The sequence below is a fragment of the Cyclopterus lumpus genome, chromosome 5 (assembly GCF_009769545.1).
Source record: "Cyclopterus lumpus isolate fCycLum1 chromosome 5, fCycLum1.pri, whole genome shotgun sequence".
Classification (NCBI taxonomy): Eukaryota; Metazoa; Chordata; class Actinopteri; order Perciformes; family Cyclopteridae; genus Cyclopterus; species Cyclopterus lumpus.
In genome coordinates, this window is record NC_046970.1 from 1,264,462 (window position 1) to 1,283,940 (window position 19,479).

The 19,479-nt window shown below is 41.8% G+C and overlaps 2 protein-coding genes across 2 annotated transcripts in view; both read left to right on the forward strand.

Annotated features, from left to right (window-relative positions):
• The first annotated feature begins 806 nt into the window (after window positions 1–806).
• Window positions 807–5,217, forward strand: apobec2a (apolipoprotein B mRNA editing enzyme, catalytic polypeptide-like 2a). The gene is made up of 3 exons (XM_034532674.1): window positions 807–1,021; window positions 4,057–4,281; window positions 4,914–5,217. The coding sequence occupies exons 1-3, from the start codon at window positions 807–809 to the stop codon at window positions 5,215–5,217; spliced, it is 744 nt and encodes a 247-aa protein (XP_034388565.1).
• Window positions 5,218–12,104: 6,887 nt separating this feature from the next.
• LOC117730366 (dihydropyridine-sensitive L-type skeletal muscle calcium channel subunit alpha-1-like) overlaps window positions 12,105–19,479 on the forward strand; it is a 35,856-nt gene continuing 28,481 nt past the window's right edge. The window contains exons 1-6 of the mRNA XM_034532044.1: window positions 12,105–12,292; window positions 14,090–14,195; window positions 16,579–16,718; window positions 18,080–18,222; window positions 18,423–18,575; window positions 19,003–19,208. Coding sequence (XP_034387935.1) covers window positions 12,105–12,292; window positions 14,090–14,195; window positions 16,579–16,718; window positions 18,080–18,222; window positions 18,423–18,575; window positions 19,003–19,208 — 936 coding nt within the window. The remainder of the gene's footprint in view (window positions 12,293–14,089; window positions 14,196–16,578; window positions 16,719–18,079; window positions 18,223–18,422; window positions 18,576–19,002; window positions 19,209–19,479) is intronic.

The window sequence follows — 19,479 nt, forward strand, 5'->3', positions numbered from 1 at the left end:
CATGCAAACTGCCAGACAACTCTTATGAACCTGTATTTATCCTTTTATCCAGAATAACTGTATGCAGCTTATTCCCCTCACTGCAGACATATACTGCGTGCATCTTGTGTATCAGTAGGCAAAATCAGCTTCAGTCTGTGAACATGCAGATAAACACTGAATAGCTGGGGCCCTACCTCCCCCACCCCAGGGTCTGTAAATAGACCTGCTTAGTCTGTTAGCTGCAGCTGCCTGTGTGTATCTACCATGGTTTGACCCATGTGCGCCTTTAAAGGCCAGTGCCAACATGCCATTTTTAGATTTAAGATGTCTATAGACAGAACTGTATGTTGAGTTGTGATACAGTATTCTTAAATCTTACACATTATGTGGCAAACAAAACATATAAATGACCCAGTGTTCCCTTTCTGAAAGCCTAAAATCACCCATTAGTTGACTCTTTGAATGCTATTGGAATAAAACATTTGGTTGGATAGCCGCAACTAAAAGCTTTGGAGTTTTTCTGCTGGTTTTATTATATCTGGATAAAGTTGTTCATAGTGTTCATATGGACAAATCTCTGAAGTGCATGGTTTAATCCTAGCATTCCTCTCTCACTCGGCCTGTCCTCCGTTAGCTCCTTGCCCCCTCTCTTCCTCCACTCCTCCCCCTCACTTGGGCTCCTATCCTTTCTGTCTTCTGGTTAGGCTGTTTAGTTTTTAGTTGCAGGTCTTCTTTCGTTCCCTGCTGTCTTTATTTACATATTGGATTTACATTTAGTCTTTTCCACTTTCATCCTTTACGAACTAGACAATCATACTTTCATCATGGCTGACAAAGGTCGTCCGCTAATGAGAAGAAAAGAGAAAGCGTCCGCTGAAAGGACCAAGGATGTACAGAAAGTGAAGAGTGAAGGAGAGCGAGCGGTGGATAACGGAGAGGCCCCTCCAGCTGAGGCCTCTAACGGGGCAGTCGATGGCAGTCAGAACGGAGAATCACCGGTTGAGCCAATGGAACTTCCTCCATTTGAAATCATCCAAGGGTAGGCTCAAATCAACCAGCATGGCTCCTGATAGACAGTTACCTCACATGGGCTTCTCTTGTGCTGAAGATGCCTTCACACATGATTGCACTGACAAAGTGAATCTTAACCTTTACATTTGAGATCTGGGACATAATGAACATTCAGCAAAGTACCTAAACCCAAAGAAATGTCTATAAAGACAGAGAAGGTTGTTTTATTTCACTATAACATATATCAATGTAGATTAAGACCAACCTCAAACTTTAATTAGATCTTAGATCTTGTACTTGAAAATAAAAGATAGACACACTTCTTGCTTTGACTCCGCAAAGCAGCTTCATGAATTGATGAGTATGCATTATTATGTTTAGTAGTCTCACTCATATGAGTGTGTTCTATGTTTTCCCCAAACTGCTTCCATTGGAAAACTTCCTATTTGGTCTTATTTTTGCAAAGTAATATGGGAACAAGTCTTTATCGCTTCAATGTGTTCTACACAGCCTGCTATGGTCATAATACATGCCATCTTTTGCATGATTAGTGCATTTTAAGTGACAGTTGTGGCATGTTGAGATCAACACGTGCAGCATGTCTAACCCTAACCCACTTTAAACATTATTCTTACTATATTATTTGTAATTTGGACTTAATTACAGTAAAAGAAAAATACTAACAGATGCTACTTCCTTCTGTTTTTAGACTGCAGAACGCATGAGGGTGACGCTTTACAGTATGTGTGGCTGGATGATGACCTACTTATAATCTCAGGAAAGGTTGGCCAGTGTTACCAACCTGGAAACATTTTGCTAGATTGAGCAATTTTCCGACTTCTTTTCTAAAAATTTTACAAATTTAGCGACCCTTATTCAGACCCTTGAATGAAGGATCTACTCTAAAACTGTTGAGAAACCATCTGCAAATGAAAGCTCCGTGTTTAATTTAAGGGTTCACTTTGACAGTCTGTTGTGTCACAAACACGAGAGCACGTTCACAGATATTACATTTTTAATTTAAAAAAAGAAACTTTACAGGCTTTCATCTAAAATAGTAGTCAGAGTGACACTGAACACATTAAAGGTTTAATTCCCTGATAGATTACTGCTCCACGCTTGCGATATGGTCTAATGGTCTGATGGTCAAGCGTGAAGGTCTGAGGGCCGATCAATGCTGCTAATAAATTCAGTTTTTAATACATTTGGTAGAATTTGATAGAAATGTTTATTGCTCCCAATTATTGTTCTGGCTGATGACCAATCTTTTGAAAAGTACCCTCTAAAGTTTAAAGACAGTTTAAATACAAGGGATTAAATGTTTATCTTTACAAGAACAACTTCTTAAAATCATTCGAACAAACAACGTAAGATATGCAGAGATGGTTCCATATGTTCATATCATTGGGAAGCCAAATTAATATAGAATTAAAATGACCGTTGAGGTGAGATCCTGACAGTAATGTAGGTACATCAAATAATTATGAGAAACCGTCTTCGTTGACGTTGACAACAACGATGGAACAGTTGAAATCGACCTGGAAGGACGACCTTCCATTGCAGAGGAGCAGTAGCTCCAGTTTGTGATGGCTTATAGTTATGGTCTGTCTATGTTGTTGGGACACACTAGCTCCTTGAATAACTACCATGTGGATTCTAAATCCTTGAGAGTTATCCTCTATGGTTAAGACCAAACTCCTAAATAACAGCATCTTGTGTGTGATTGGTCGCTGCCTGGTTGCAACCGGTCCAGGTACCGAATTATATCCTTCACTTTCCATTACTGGTAATTACATTAGCTATATCTTTTTATTATATTTTTCGCTATAACATCTCTCTTTCCTCATTAGAGGTATAGATATTTAGTACAGAGATAGTCATGTTTCCTATGAAGCCACCATCACATATTATCCTGTATCACCGTCTCTGCAGAGAACGTTAAAGAAAAGGTTTTTAAAAAGCTTTTTCAGTTTTTGACTTTTCAGTGTGGGGCGACTGTGGATCAGTGAGAGAGCGGGTCGTCCTTCATTCAGGTTCGGCAGTTCGATCCCCGGCTCTACGAGTCCATTTCAATGTGTCCTTGGGGGAAGACCTTTTACCCCTTATTGATTGATTGTATGAATGCTAGTTAGTCCTGATGGGCAGGTGGCACCTAATGGTAGCTCCTCCCATCAGTGGATGAATGGATGTGAATGAGTGAATGATGACGTGACACAAGTGTTAAAGCGCTTTAATGGTTAGAAGACTATAAGCACAGTACAAGCCCATTGGGACGCAGTGTGTACTGGTAGTCCTGTCAGCTGTTAGCCACGCCCACTGTCCACTGGGACGCAGTGTGTACTGGTAGTCCTGTCAGCTGTTAGCCACGCCCACTGTCCACTGGGACGCAGTGTGTACTGGTAGTCCTGTCAGCTGTTAGCCACGCCCACTGTCCATTGGGACGCAGTGTGTACTGGTAGTCCTGTCAACTGTTAGCCACGCCTACTGTCCACTGGGACACAGTGTGTACTGGTAGTCCTGTCAGCTGTTAGCCACACCCACTGTCCACTGGGACGCAGTGTGTACTGGTAGTCCTGTCAGCTGTTAGCCACGCCCACTGTCCATTGGGAAACAGTGTGTACTGGTAGTCCTGCCAGCTGTTAGCCACGCCCACTGTCCACTGGGACGCAGTGTGTACTGGTAGTCCTGTCAGCTGTTAGCCACGCCCACTGTCCACTGGGACGCAGTGTGTGCTGGTAGTCCTGCCAGCTGTTAGCCACGCCCACTGTCCACTGGGACGCAGTGTGTACTGGTAGTCCTGTCAGCTGTTAGCCACGCCCACTGTCCACTGGGACACAGTGTGTACTGGTAGTCCTGTCAGCTGTTAGCCACGCCCACTGTCCACTGGGACGCAGTGTGTACTGGTAGTCCTGTCAGCTATTAGCCACGCCCACTGTCCACTGGGACACAGTGTGTACTGGTATTAAGGACATGAGATTTGTCGTGTCTGAGATAATAAAGATGGACTTTGCATCAGAATATGAAACTAACCAATGTTTCTCTCATTTATTCTGTTCCACACAGGGACCGGATTGATCCTTTTGCCTTTAAGTTCCAGTTCAAGAACGTGGAATACTCTTCGGGACGCAACAAGACCTTCCTGTGCTACCTGGTGGATGAAGGGCAAGCAGCTGATGGGCTCCTCAGGGGCTACCTGGAGGATGAGCACACAGGGGCTCATGCTGAGGAAGCCTTCTTCACGCAGTGCCTCCTGAACTACGACCCCGCCCTCAGATACACAGTCACCTGGTACATACCTCTCTTAAACTGTCAGATGGTATGTGCCATAGAAAATGGAGCTCATTAAAAGATGACTTATTTTCAGGCAGGACAATATTCACCGTGTTTTTTCCCATGACAAGTTTTGTCACTTGTACTCGTATTGATGCTAAATATACTTCACAACAACCTTCTGGATGTCAGTATAATGTTATGTGAAATACACAATACCTATTTGTAGTTATTATAGCCAGACTAATTTCCCATATTATATTATTTTTCTGTTGTAAAACATAAAGCACTTTTGATTGCAATTGAGAGCTTAACAATCAATCACACTTCAAATGGATGTTTTTTCATTTATTTTTAATTTAAAAAAACAGTTTTTATGTTGGCATGCTAGAAACCCAACAGTCAATCAAAATCCAATCTAATTGCATCATTCCTCTGACTACAGAAATAAAAACTCATGTGAAGAGTCAAGGTCGTGGTTGAGTCATTAATACTTATTGCTCATGTCAAATTGGTGGGTTTCCCCTTTAGCAACACACCTCCATGTCCATAAATGAAATCACATTTGGAAAGGTGATGCACTGATGGTCAGAGATGTGTGAACTTGTTTTGTGAAATGCAAACCTCTCTCTCCATTCTGTGGATTCCAGGTATGTGTCTTCCAGTCCGTGCTCTGCTTGTGCAGCAAAGATAGCCGAAGTGTTGAAGGCCAGGACCAACGTGAAGCTGAGCATCTTCGCTGCTCGCCTGTTTGAGTGGGAAGAAACAGAAATCCAGGTGGGACTGAAGGCCCTGCACGCCACCGGCTGCAAGCTGAGGGTGATGAAGCCGCTGGACTTCTCCTACACATGGGAAACATTTGTGGAGAACGAGGAAGAACCTCTGAACCTGTGGGAGGACTGCAAAGAAAACTACGAGTTCTACCAGGAGAAGCTGGCGGACATCCTCCAGTGACCGCAGTAAGTGTGACCGTGGAGGTGTGAAGAGAGGCTCAACATGCAGCTGAGGTCCAAACCGTTGCTCTGTGGGCCGTGGGACCACATGGTCCTCTTACCCAGGTGGCCAGTAGACGCTCCAATGCTCTTCTTCTGACTTCATGATTGGTCATTATTGTGTTATTGTCTCACACTCATACAACAATACTCCTCTCAACCCTCATGGTGACCCATAGAGGTCTATGGTGGTCCTCACTTTACTTCTACTCGACATAGATCATAAATCATACATCATATCCAAACAGCTGATGGAAGTCAGATGAGTGTTTGTTGTCAGCAAAGACTGCAGCTCCTTGGTTTGTTAAAGCAGGATTAAATCAGGATGAAAGTAGTCTACGTGTATTTGAGTGTATCAATTATCCATAACCAGCCAGTTATAATCAGAGCCATTAATACATTAATTTGGTTATAATTCCAGTCTGCTCAGCAATAATAGTTTTGTCATGGAGCTGCTAACAGAGCCGTGTTCTGTTACCAATGATATGAAAACAAAAACAAAGTGTTTTATTTAATTGATTGAAGGATGACTTCTTAATTTGATGTGATGACATGATTTTTCAGATACTTAGTTTGTACTCATCTTACATTTATTATTTATTATTTTTTATGGTCTTTTTTTTGCTGTACATCATCTTAATTCGCTTTTTTTTCCCCTCTCTCTAATCACATCTTTATTTTTCTTGTCAAAGGTCACATATTTTAAACATTTAGCTTATCTTTATTATGACATGCATTTTGAGCTCCATAGAACATACATTTCTCTTATGATGTTTCAAGTTGATATTGTGGACCTGTGGCGCCATGACGTGATTATATATGATACGTGATTGATTAATTGAGTGATGTAAGTAAGTATACATCTAACCAAGGCTGACCAGTGGCCCTGAACTTCAAACAAGGACCCCTCAAATAAATAGCAATCTTCAAAGATGTTAGATTTAATAATTTAGAAATGACTCAACCTTTAAGTGACGAACACTACTAATGACAATAATAAGTCTGTTGAACTTCACATGGGACTGCTGTCTTCTGGGTTTCCTTCCTACTCAGCACTGTGGCACAGACATGAACCACAACCAGCAGGTGAGCTCTGAGATCCTCCCACTGGTGGTTCTACTGATGTGCTCCTGGAGATCATGGAGGATGCAAGTGGATCCAGTGGGATTGAGGACCTACTCAGGCACTCGAAGACAGAACACGGGTACTGGTCTTCGTGGGATCAGAGCATGAGATTAGCTGCCTCCACATTCTGCTTTAGAGAAGAAGAAGGAGAAGCAGAATGCTGTCAGTCTCTCCTCACACACTGTGTTGGGACAGACATTAGGCAGCATGTAGTTGATTAATAACTGTAAAGGGATAGTCAATCAGCTGGAGGAGGGTGTGCTCATATCTGAGTCGGATGTTGGGAACAAGGAACATGTTGATGGACCACCTTCATCAGACCTACTGAGCTCCTAGCAGATCTCCTAGAGATGTTTTCCTGATTCATTTGGACCTAGGTTTGGTCTCACGGACGTCTCTGGATCAAAGTGTTTGGCCGGAGGAGCGTCGGTACTCCTGGGATGTGTTCACAGCCAGTGTGTGGTGCTGTTTGGTCATATTTAATGTTTAATTCACAAATAATGGAATGAGGATAGGGAGGTTCAATTATACTCAAAAGTGCATGAATAATAAGACTCAAAAATGAAAAGCATGAACTCTTCTTAGAATATTGTAATGATAATGATGGAATCAGCTTTTTCTGATAAATAATATAATTCCATATTTGCATACATGTACATAACTGCCTCTTTCTCTCTGTTGACACAGGAATCTGGACGGGAAAGTGCACACCCCCAATCAACATCATCACTTCTTTACGGATGATACATGTTGACATTATTTTTATTGTTGATGATTGATAGTGATACTGATCCATAGTGCATATGGATCCGTGAGAGCAGAGTGTGTACGAGTGTGTTTCCTGTGTATGTTTATCAATGCTGGAATCAGATGACCTGAGCCACGGGGGACTCCTCAAGGTTCCTGCACTACGGAGCAGGTTTGGGGTCATTGAGGTCACTTTAGGATGAGAGGTTCCCTTCACCAGGGTAGTTGATGCTGAACATGATAGAAGACAAAAGATCACCACCTACTGACTAATCAGAGCTCTGTTTAAGCATTATGAGATAATATTACACAAACATGAAGAAGTTAAAGTCATAATCCAGACTCACAATACATCACTGACTGTGTTTAAATGGGCATATTGATAATATCTTCATTTTGAGCACAATAAATCTGAATCTAATTTGATGTGTCTATTCTTTAAAATGAATGTGCTTCTCTGATGGACGTTCTCACCTGTGTTCAGCCGGGACACGCCCCTCTTCCCTTAACTGGCATTCACACTGATTCTGCAGAAAGCAAGAGAGACACAGCGAGGCGTCATCCGCCACTCACCGTCTTCCTCCAATCATATTCCACTATTGCCTCCCAGATTGCTCCACACGTGCATCCATCAGCTGACTGGAAGCCAGCCCTCCTCCTCCACCCCGCAGTGAAACAAGGACTTTAATGTGTTCTCTTTTCTTCCTTTGGTGCTTTTCACAGTTGATCTGAACTTGATTGAGGTGACAGACCTGAGTGTATGGCAATGTTTCCACCGCTTCCCTTCAGCTGGATGTGTTTAATTTACATTTATGTATGCTGTGGCTGATTCTAAATTATGGAAGAAAACTTCACACCGCCAGGTTTACAGTGAAAACATAATAATTCATCCAAGCAGCACCTGCACAGAATGCACGTGCTCCACACATGCTGAAGATGAAGCAGTGGAATCATAAATCTATTCATCTCAACACATTCACACAGTCTGCGACTTCTCTCCTGCTGTCCTTCCTTCAGTTGGTTACTTTCAGTCTGAATTATGTGTTCAACCTCTACGTATTTTCTCTATATTTGTCAAATGTGCTGCAATGCTGACAGCAGAATTGTCCATGTTTGTGATTGGTCAGATGCTGCAAGCTCCACCCCTTTATGTGAAACCACAGTCAGAAGGTGAAACTCTGTGTTGATTTACTGTGTTGATAACCAGCTCTGGAGGAACACATGGGTTAGTTAGTCTGGTTAGTTAAACCAGATAACCAGGTGATTCCCTGCATATGTTGAACTGCCTTCATGGTGCAGGCCTCTGGTCTAAGTTTTGTTTTGTTTTTTGCCAATATTTTGCACAACGTTTTTTTCTAGTACTAGTATTTCCAATTTAAAGAGGAACAAATAAAGAGAGGCTCTGTTCATATCCAGCATATGCCATTAGAATATAGTTCCTGCAAACAATGTCTGATTCCTACACATTTAACTCTAGTCTAGTCTGACTTACCGCAGCAGTTCAGGATGCAGACTGTTGGAATAACACTTTGCTGGATTTGACTTCTGTGGGTCTGATACACATTGTGTTCACATCCACACTTTGAGCAAGTAATGGGTTTCGAGTGCATAACGTTTTCTTAAGACTACACAATCTGTTAAAATCCAAATATGCCTTTCAGAAATAAACACATTCTACTAGTGCATTTCTTTTTCTTCTGTTCACACTCCACAACACAGCAGCAGATCTTTCATCAGTCGTTAACCAACGGACCAAATCAGTCACAGCCTTGCAACAGTCTTTTTCTCCTGCACCAGACTAGGATCGGATGTTAGTAATTTAAAGGTGAAAGGTCAGCCAAAAGGGGCTATTTTTCCGTAACCTACGCTATGACTCGCTGACCTGCAGCAGGTCCCTCTAGATTGTAACTTTCAGGGGTTTAAAATGCAGCTGAGTACTAAACTGGACCTGATTGTTCTGTCAGAAAGAGCAAAGACTCAGCTGAGCTGTAGTTACGTTGCACATAAAACAGACATATGGGGAAGTTTCCTAAAGATCCAACTAGTCAAGTTGCCGAAGAGCAAGTTTGTGATGTCACAGTGACCTTTGACCACCAAAATTAAATCAGTTTATGCTCGAGTCCAAGTAGATGTTTGTGCCGAATGTAATGATTTTCCCTCAAGGCGCTCCTGAGATATACCGTTCACGAGAATGAGACGGATGGAGGGTCACAGTGACTTTGACATTTGACATTTGACCCCCAACATGTTATTGATTTATTCTTGCATCATGGCTGCATGAGCCAAATTTAAGTGGACGGACCCCTAACTCTTCACAAGAATGGGATGGATGGACAGACCCCTAACTCATCACAAGAATGGGAGGGATGGACGGACCCCTAACTCTTCACAAGAATGGGATGGATGGACGGACCCCTAACTCATCACAAGAATGGGAGGGATGGACGGACCCCTAACTTTTCACAAGAATGGGAGGGATGGACGGACCCCTAACTCTTCACAAGAATGGGAGGGATGGACGGACCCCTAACTCTTCACAAGAATGGGAGGGATGGACGGACCCCTAACTCTTCACAAGAATGGGAGGGATGGACGGACCCCTAACTCTTCACAAGAATGGGAGGGATGGACGGACCCCTAACCCTTCACAAGAATGGGAGGGATGGACGGACCCCTAACTCTTCACAAGAATGGGAGGGATGGACGGACCCCTAACCCTTCACAAGAATGGGAGGGATGGACGGACCCCTAACCCTTCACAAGAATGGGAGGGATGGACGGACCCCTAACCCTTCACAAGAATGGGAGGGATGGACGGACCCCTAACCCTTCACAAGAATGGGAGGGATGGACGGACCCCTAACCCTTCACAAGAATGGGAGGGATGGACGGACCCCTAACCCTTCACAAGAATGGGAGGGATGGACGGACCCCTAACTCTTCACAAGAATGGGAGGGATGGACGGACCCCTAACCCTTCACAAGAATGGGATGGATGGACGGACCCCTAACCCTTCACAAGAATGGGAGGGATGGACGGACCCCTAACCCTTCACAAGAATGGGAGGGATGGACGGACCCCTAACCCTTCACAAGAATGGGAGGGATGGACGGACCCCTAACCCTTCACAAGAATGGGAGGGATGGACGGACCCCTAACTCTTCACAAGAATGGGAGGGATGGACGGACCCCTAACCCTTCACAAGAATGGGATGGATGGACGGACCCCTAACTCATCACAAGAATGGGAGGGATGGACGGACCCCTAACCCTTCACAAGAATGGGAGGGATGGACGGACCCCTAACCCTTCACAAGATTGGGAGGGATGGACGGACCCCTAACTCTTCACAAGAATGGGAGGGATGGACGGACCCCTAACCCTTCACAAGAATGGGATGGATGGACGGACCCCTAACCCTTCACAAGAATGGGAGGGATGGACGGACCCCTAACTCTTCACAAGAATGGGAGGGATGGACGGACCCCTAACTCTTCACAAGAATGGGAGGGATGGACGGACCCCTAACTCTTCACAAGAATGGGAGGGATGGACGGACCCCTAACTCTTCACAAGAATGGGAGGGATGGACGGACCCCTACCCCTTCAGAAGAATCCACTGCATCACGTTAAGGTGGCGATTCATTGGAGGGGTACTTTTCTCTAATATCTTCTAATCCTGTGCATTGTAGTTTTCCTATAGGTTCTGTTTGTAAAATGGCTGCAGTGAACACACTATGCTGCCCCCACTCTGCCTGCTCCTGTCAACTCACGTCGTACTGATAGCTCAGCCTGAAGTAGTTTCACGTCATTCAGATGCAGAGAAACTTTTTATGCAAATAATTAAGAGGTCTGCACCTCTGTGACCTCATGTTGTAAGCTACCAGATCATTCCCTCAACGATAGCATTATTTTAAACACCTTTCAGAGCATGAACCACTCATACTGAGGTCAGGGATGTCGTATGTGTATAGATTATAAAGCCCTCTAAAATCACTAATTTGTAATTTGTGATTTTATTTACAAAATAAACTGAATTGAATATTTCTCGCAAGGTGCCATGAAGATCTTATAAGGATGGATGCAAACATTAAAAGAAGAGCAGCAGATACAGGGGCGCGAGCCACAACCGCACTTTGATTTACTGCTCAGCCATTACTTATTATGGTCAAGATAGGTCACCAACATTTCATATATTTTTAACAAAGTTTGTATTAGTACTTGGCAAGTATTCTATGAATTGGTTATTGGCAGGCTATTAATCATTGTGTACACATGACATCTATTGTACTTCTGTCCATCCTTCTCTGTTGCTCTCCCTGAGCTTTGTATTAAAAATGGCTGACTTCCTGTTGGGTTTACAGTATACCTTCGAGAGGTTTTTATAGAACGTGTCCATATTCCATCTGCCTACCAAATTCCATATATGTAGTTGAGATTCTTTAGAAAGGTTATGAAATAGCATCATTAAGTCACCATTAAGTCTCTGGTGTAAATACATTCTGTGCCAAAGGGGATTTCTTAGTTATAGTTGTCCTATTAGGGTTTGTATAATGTATTATATATATAAATATAAATATATATACATACATATATAGTTTCATTGCCCTTGCTTCTACCTTTCTCTGTTTATCTTATAGTCCGATTATATCAGTGCAAATCTTTTGTCACCCCATGCTACAACACCCATGCTCATTGTCTATATTTATTCTCTGGACCACACAGCTGCTCAGTAAACCAATCCTCTTCAAGTAGAGGGGACAGCTGCCATTCCACAGATATAGAGAGAGAAAGAGGGGGAGCTCAGTCAAAGCATCAGAGAGACAGCGTGACAGATGATCGAGACAAGTTGAGAAGGGTTACGAATGAGTGAACAGAACTAGCCAACAGGACTACTGCATTTAAAAAAGGGGACCTTTTGGAATACCATCTCCAATTTAAAGTAAACTTGGTACAAATACTCTCTTGAAGCCGTAATGGCAGACAGCAGCAGTCCCCCATTGTCATCCTACATCATGGATGAGGAAACTCTGAAGAGAAAACAAAAGGAGAAGCTGAAGAAGCTGATGTCGACAGGAGGCAACCCGAGGCCTGCTCGTTCTCTCCTCTTCCTGACACTCAGGAATCCCTTCCGCAAGGCATGCATCAGTATTGTGGAGTGGAAGTATCCTGCTGTAGTAACGTGTCCCTCAACATTACATTTTAGAATGACCCTAACCCATAATGTGATTGTTGATAGCTAACACCATATTTACTGTCAGTAGTCATGAAATGGTTTATGTCTGGAGTTCTAGTTGTAGCACAGTTGTATGTGTGAGTGAGCGGCATGAGCTTGTTGTCTATATCTTTATATCTATGTGTGTCTATACCTGTATGTGTCTCTATCTACATGTGTCTACCGCTATGTGTCTACCTCTATGTGTCTCTATCTATATGTGTCTATACCTTTATGTGTCTCTATCTATATGTGTCTACCTTTATGTGTCTGCCTCTATGTGTCTCTATCTATATGTGTCTATACCTTTATGTGTTTCTATCTATATGTGTCTACCTCTATGTGTCTCTATCTATACGTGTCTACCTCTATGTGTCTCTATCTATACGTGTCTACCTCTATGTGTCTCTATCTATACGTGTCTACCTCTATGTGTCTTTATCTATACGTGTCTACCTCTATGTGTCTGTATCTATATGTGTCTACCTCTATGTGTCTTTATCTATATGTGTCTACTTCTATGTGTCTCTATCTATATGTGTCTTCCTCTATGTGTCTTTATCTATATGTGTCTACCTCTATGTGTCTCTATCTATACGTGTCTACCTCTATGTGTCTTTATCTATATGTGTCTACCTCTATGTGTCTTTATCTACATGTGTTTATATCTTTATGTGTTTCTATCTATACATGTCTACCTCTATGTGTCTTTATCTATATGTGTCTACCTCTATGTGTCTTTATCTACATGTGTTTATATCTTTATGTGTTTCTATCTATACGTGTCTACCTCTATGTGTCTTTATCTATACGTGTCTACTTCTATGTGTCTCTATCTATATGTGTCTACTTCTATGTGTCTCTATCTATATGTGTCTACTTCTATGTGTCTCTATCTACATGTGTCTATATCTTTATGTGTTTCTATCCATATGTGTCTACCTCTATGTGTCTTTATCTACATGTGTTTATATCTTTATGTGTTTCTATCTATACGTGTCTACCTCTATGTGTCTTTATCTATATGTGTCTACTTCTATGTGTCTCTATCTATATGTGTCTACTTCTATGTGTCTTTATCTATATGTGTCTACCTCTATGTGTCTCTATCTATATGTGTCTACTTCTATGTGTCTCTATCTACATGTGTCTATATCTTTATGTGTTTCTATCCATATGTGTCTACCTCTATGTGTCTTTATCTACATGTGTTTATATCTTTATGTGTTTCTATCTATACGTGTCTACCTCTATGTGTCTACTTCTATGTGTCTCTATCTACATGTGTCTATATCTTCATGTGTCTATACCTTTATGTGTCTCTATCTATATGTGTCTACCTCTATGTGTCTACTTCTATGTGTCTCTATCTACATCTGTCTATACTGTTATGTGTCTATATCTTTATGTGTCTCTATCTATATGTGTCTACCTCTATGTGTCTACTTCTATGTGTCTCTATCTACATCTGTCTATACTGTTATGTGTCTATACCTTTATGTGTCTATACCTTTATGTGTCTATACCTTTATTTGTCTATACTGTTATGTGTCTATACCTTTATGTGTCTATACCTTTATGTGTCTATACCTTTATGTGTCTATACCTTTATTTGTCTATACTGTTATATGTCTATACCTTTATGTGTCTATACCTTTATTTGTCTATACTGTTATATGTCTATACCTTTATGTGTCTATACCTTTATGGCGGTTAGCCGGGAACTTTCCTATAAATCTCTTTCAGACCTTTTGAAATCATAATCCTGCTGGCCATCTTCGCCAACTGTGTGGCCCTGGCTGTGTACTTACCCATGCCAGAGGAAGACAGCAACAACACCAACAGCAACTTGGTACGTCAGCATGCTTGTGTCTGTTATTATATTATTCTGTGGATACTGTGGTGGTTTAGGCCAGTGGTTCTCATAGTTGCTCCCCTGGGGTGCATTGAGGACAGGCCATATAATGGTTAATTTATTGTACCATTTTTTTAAGGTTTCAATACATTGCAACATTTAGGCAAGGCAAGGCAAGTTTATATATAGAGCACAATTCATACACAAGGCAATTCAAAGTGCTTTACATTATCTATGTTTTCTTTCACATTTGCAAACAAATCAAAATAGAAGAAAAGATCAAAACATGAAAATGTACCATGTTGGTAACTGTTTAATGCAGTTAAAGACATGATCACACACTTTATTGTCCGGAGCGCAGCAGTCTGAAAAATAGTGACCATCAGATATTGTCAACAACTACAAAACAATTTGAGAATCGTCTTAACTTTTCAAATGACATGTAAGTTTGCAGTAGTAATACAGTGCAGTGCATTTCATCAGGCCGATCAGCACACACTGGCGTGTAAACAAACATAATAATCTCTTTTTGTAACAATCACGAAAACGTAACAAGTATAGTCTCCAACAATGTCTGTGAGTTGATTTCATATCCAATGATTTAAGATCTACATGGAGAAGAAATACATTTTTTTAGAATCTCTTTAGTTGAGACTCCCCTCTTGAAAGACTACGAGTGGCGATGAAGACAATGTGGCGTCTATGAATAACATAGCCCAATATGACTGCAGCCCAGAAAGGCCAGGCTTATTAACACCACTGCGCACCATGACTCAAAGGTCGGTCACTACTCCACCGATGCCCAGACAGACGAGTCGCTGCACTGGGAACTAACACAGCAACACAACTTCATGGCTGATTGACACACCCAGTGTTCCCATTAATGTCTAGATTGGCCCACTCCAGTGTCATCATGAACCAGAAAGTTGCCTCCACTTCCCCTCCGCATGGGGCTCGGTGTGGGGGGATCCCCTCGTAGGACCCCTCCCCCGGTCCCCTGGTGAACAAATCAACAAAACAAGTTTAACAAAATATGTAATTATAATACAATTTTAAGTTATATTAAAAGGAGCTCAAAGTTAAAATATCATCAAATAATAATATTTGACCTTTCCTTGATTGGTTAGCTAAACCTTCCACTAGAGTCCTGTTGACAACCCAGACCATGACCATGTTACATTTCATGTGATTCTACTGTCAAGTTTCAGGGAAAGTTTGTTCAAATGACATAATCACGTTCATAATTTCCTCATATTTGAACTGCTACAAAAAACTATTCTTAAGAGGTTTGTTTACGGTTTTGTTTGAATTAAGGTTCAAATATGAGGAAATTATGAACGTTACAATATGATATGAGCTAACTTTCCTTTTAATTTTCAAACAAATTGGACAGTATAAACATATATAATTAGACCGGGACAGAGGCAGGATCAAATATATACATTTTTGAAAAGTGGTCCGTCAAATCATATAATTTGACAAGGACATATTCGGTGTCATGCTGAACAAGAATCCATTAAAGGTTTATTATAAGCTCTTCAGGAATTGTTTTATTTACAGTTAAAATATGAGGAAATAATGAAACAAAGGACAGGTTCATCAAAGTATCATCAAATAATAAGATCATTATTTTATGATATTTTACCTTTGAATATACAACAGTCATATATGTACAATGTAATGTTGTTTTTTTACATGTTCTATCAAATTGTAGAATATCTGGTCTATTTCTGACCCTTCTTGGTGGTAATAAAGCAGCATAAAGCTTGGATTGAAGATATACAAACACATCTGTTTGCTGTTGCATTGGACATATGTACCTAATAAAGTGGCCATTGAGTTTATAATTTGACAACAGGATTTCTACAATGAAGCCTCTGAGCCACGAGAAGATAATTGATTATTATGAATTATTATTATCATGAATGATTACTTTGCGAGGCTAATTCAAATTAATTTGATTTGACCCAAGGGAAATGCTACTCGCCGACGTATCAGTTCAACACTCGTGAAGGGCAGTGTGTGTGTGTGTGTGTGTGTGTGTGCGTGTGTGTGTGTGTGTGTGTGTGTGCCTTTTAAAATAGACATTCACTGAATACCCACGCTGAAATGGGAGCCGCCATAAAGCCTGCAGTGATGTATGAGTTTGTAAGTGACATGAATAGACAGAAGTTTATAAACTCTCATAAAGAAACATGACTCCTTGACTCTGAGAAGCCTCATCAGCACATGTACAACAAGGGAAATAACTCAACCACTGACCCAATGTGTGGCTTTTCTTTTACATGTGAGAATGCTGTCACTAAATATGATGTACATTATGTCATGTAGACGATAAGAAACACAGATTCAAACCAAAGCCTTTGTGGTTGTTTCACAGGAAAGCCTGGAGTACATCTTCCTCATCATCTTCTCCATCGAATGCTTCCTGAAGATCATCGCCTATGGATTTCTATTTCATACAGATGCTTACTTAAGAAACTGCTGGAACATTCTGGACTTTGTTTGTGTATCCGTTGGGTAAGTTTGTCATTCGATGTTCTGAATTGCCATATTACTATAATGTTGGGCCATTGCTTTGCGAAACAGTAGTGACGAGGTTGTGGTGCTCATCCTTCCAAGAGGGCCGTGGGTTTGATGCTGGACACTGGTCCGTGCTCCTTCTCCCACATCCATACCCCGCCCTGGCAAAGGGTCCTGATGAAGATGGAACCTTTTCAGCTGCATGTCTGAGGATACCCCCAGACCAGGGTCCAGTATTGGTTGCGTAGCAACGAGCCTGGTCGGCACCACGTTGTGCACACGTGTTTCCGCGGAGTCCTCACAACGAGACGTCATGTATTCAGGATTTACTTTCATTGCTCCGCATTCTGTACGTTACCAAACGCTAAAGGCTGGATGATGCTCATCACCAACAATAAGCCCAAGATATATGATTTAAGTTCAATGTTAAAAATAACAAGCAGCAACAGACGTCATCACATCATCAGGATACGGTGGTGTAGAGCTGGTGGTTTATGGTGAAGTATTTCATCACGATCAATAAATGGTTTCTTATTCAACAGCCCTGATCCAAAACATTCCCCAGGGCTTAATGGATCATATTGGATTAGTTTGACTATAACATACAAATATGCTGAGCTGAAACCTATAGTGCTATGTATCACAATATGTCAACATTTAACAAGAACAATTTGTTTTAAAACACTTTAAATATGTTTAATAGTGACACGAAAGAGCATCTGTTGTGTTCCTGTCCCTGATTTTACGAGTGTGTCAATCTGATGACTCGGCATGTGTCTGCAGCCCAAATTTCATGAAGATGATCTAAATGAATGTTGAGTCTCGTGCACAAAGTCGTGGACGCTTCTGACAATCGGACAAGGTGAGCAGCTGGAGGCTGAACTGCCTCTGTGGCCAGTAAAAACCATCCTGAAGCATGTTTACTGTATTTCCTCTTTCCTAAACAAAGAAAAGGCTCAAATGTATTATTTCTCCAAATCATTCACATCATTATCTGGATAATTAGATCATATATTTACAGTATGAATAAATGCAGGTGTAAATACTTTGAATTGAATGATGCTTGTGAAACAGCTCTGAAGGGGAAGCAGCCTAAAGATATGTAATGTTCTGTTTGCCATGTGAGAGGACATAAATCATGGGCACCGCCTGGTAACTGTACACTTCCTCGCTCGGCAAATACAAACCCTCAGCGTGGAGACGCCTGCACAGCTGAGAGAAAAGAACTATGCCTCTTTTCCTGCGTCGCTCACATTTGGCCGAAGATGGGAGGACAGGATGTGAGTGAGGGAACGTGGAAGCACCAGTCAATGTGCAGAGTCCTCACTAATATGATATCTCTGTATTAATCTCTCCAGCTTGTTCTCCGTGGTCGTGGATGCCTTTAACCACCTCAGTGGCGTGGAGGCTGCCGTGGGAGAGAAGGGGGGGGGCTTTGACATGAAAGCTCTGCGGGCCTTCAGGGTGCTGCGGCCTCTCAGACTGGTCTCTGGAGTCCCCAGTGAGTAACTGGTCTGCAATGATATCACTTACAACACCACTCTGCTGTATTCTTAGCGGTAGTATTTAAAACCATTATTATTAATAAAGGTGTTGCAGTTGAGGCAGTAACTCACTTCACTCAGTTATTAAAGGTAGATGAATGAACATGCCCTTTCTTTTGTTTGGAGCAGTACTGATGTGTCCCCGTTTCCCCCGAAGGCCTTCAAGTCGTGATGAACTCCATCCTGAAGTCCCTGCTGCCTCTTTTCCACATCGCCCTACTGGTTCTTTTCATGGTCACCATTTACTCCATTATGGGATTGGAGCTCTTCAAGTGCAAAATGCACAAGACCTGCTACTACACAGGCACAGGTAGAGCCTGCAGCACAGCAGGGTTGAATATGGCTGTAATGCAATATATAATAACACGTTTAATTCACCGATATGATTGAGGCCAATATGGACCTTATTTATGCTGTATTGCTAAAGTCAGATTGAATGTCAGTGACATACCAGAGTAATAGTGTCACTAAACACTATGTATATATATATATATTTATGGAGGAGCTATATATATTCAGTTAAACTGAGTGTGTTTGCCCTCAGGACACAGAACCATACAGTATAGTAGAAAATGTGCAAAGATTAATGTGTGTGAACATCTACTATGATGGTGAAGAAGTAAGATTCATACTTTCTTAGACAGAAAAGCGAAATTTTGAGAAATAAAGAGCACCCGTATGAATTTGGCCACACAGACATCCACCTAACCGTTGACATGACCTGCTCTGACCTTCAGATATCATTGCTACGGTGGAGAATGAGAAGCCAGCTCCATGTGCCCAAGCAGGGAATGGTCGTCGTTGTAACATCAATGGCTCCGAGTGTCGAGCTGGCTGGCCGGGCCCGAACCACGGAATCACCCACTTTGACAACCTGGGCTTCTCCATGCTGACGGTGTACCAGTGCATCACCACACAGGGGTGGACCGATGTCCTCTACTGGGTAAGTTCACACTCCTTGGCACGGAAGATTTGTTTGAATTAAACATGAACATTATGGAAACAACTGCAGTCTGATTTCTCAATAAGTCTCATTGCTGCATCTCAAAGTGACTTAGAACGTTTTCCATTCCAGCTGAAGATCTTTAGTTGAATATTCTATTGGTCTTATCCACAGTTAAGAGACTATGGGGCATTGGCATCTCAACGTGCATATTACACTTTTGTATAGCTGGTAATCCCAGACACAATGTGCGAGGTTTGAATAGAGACGG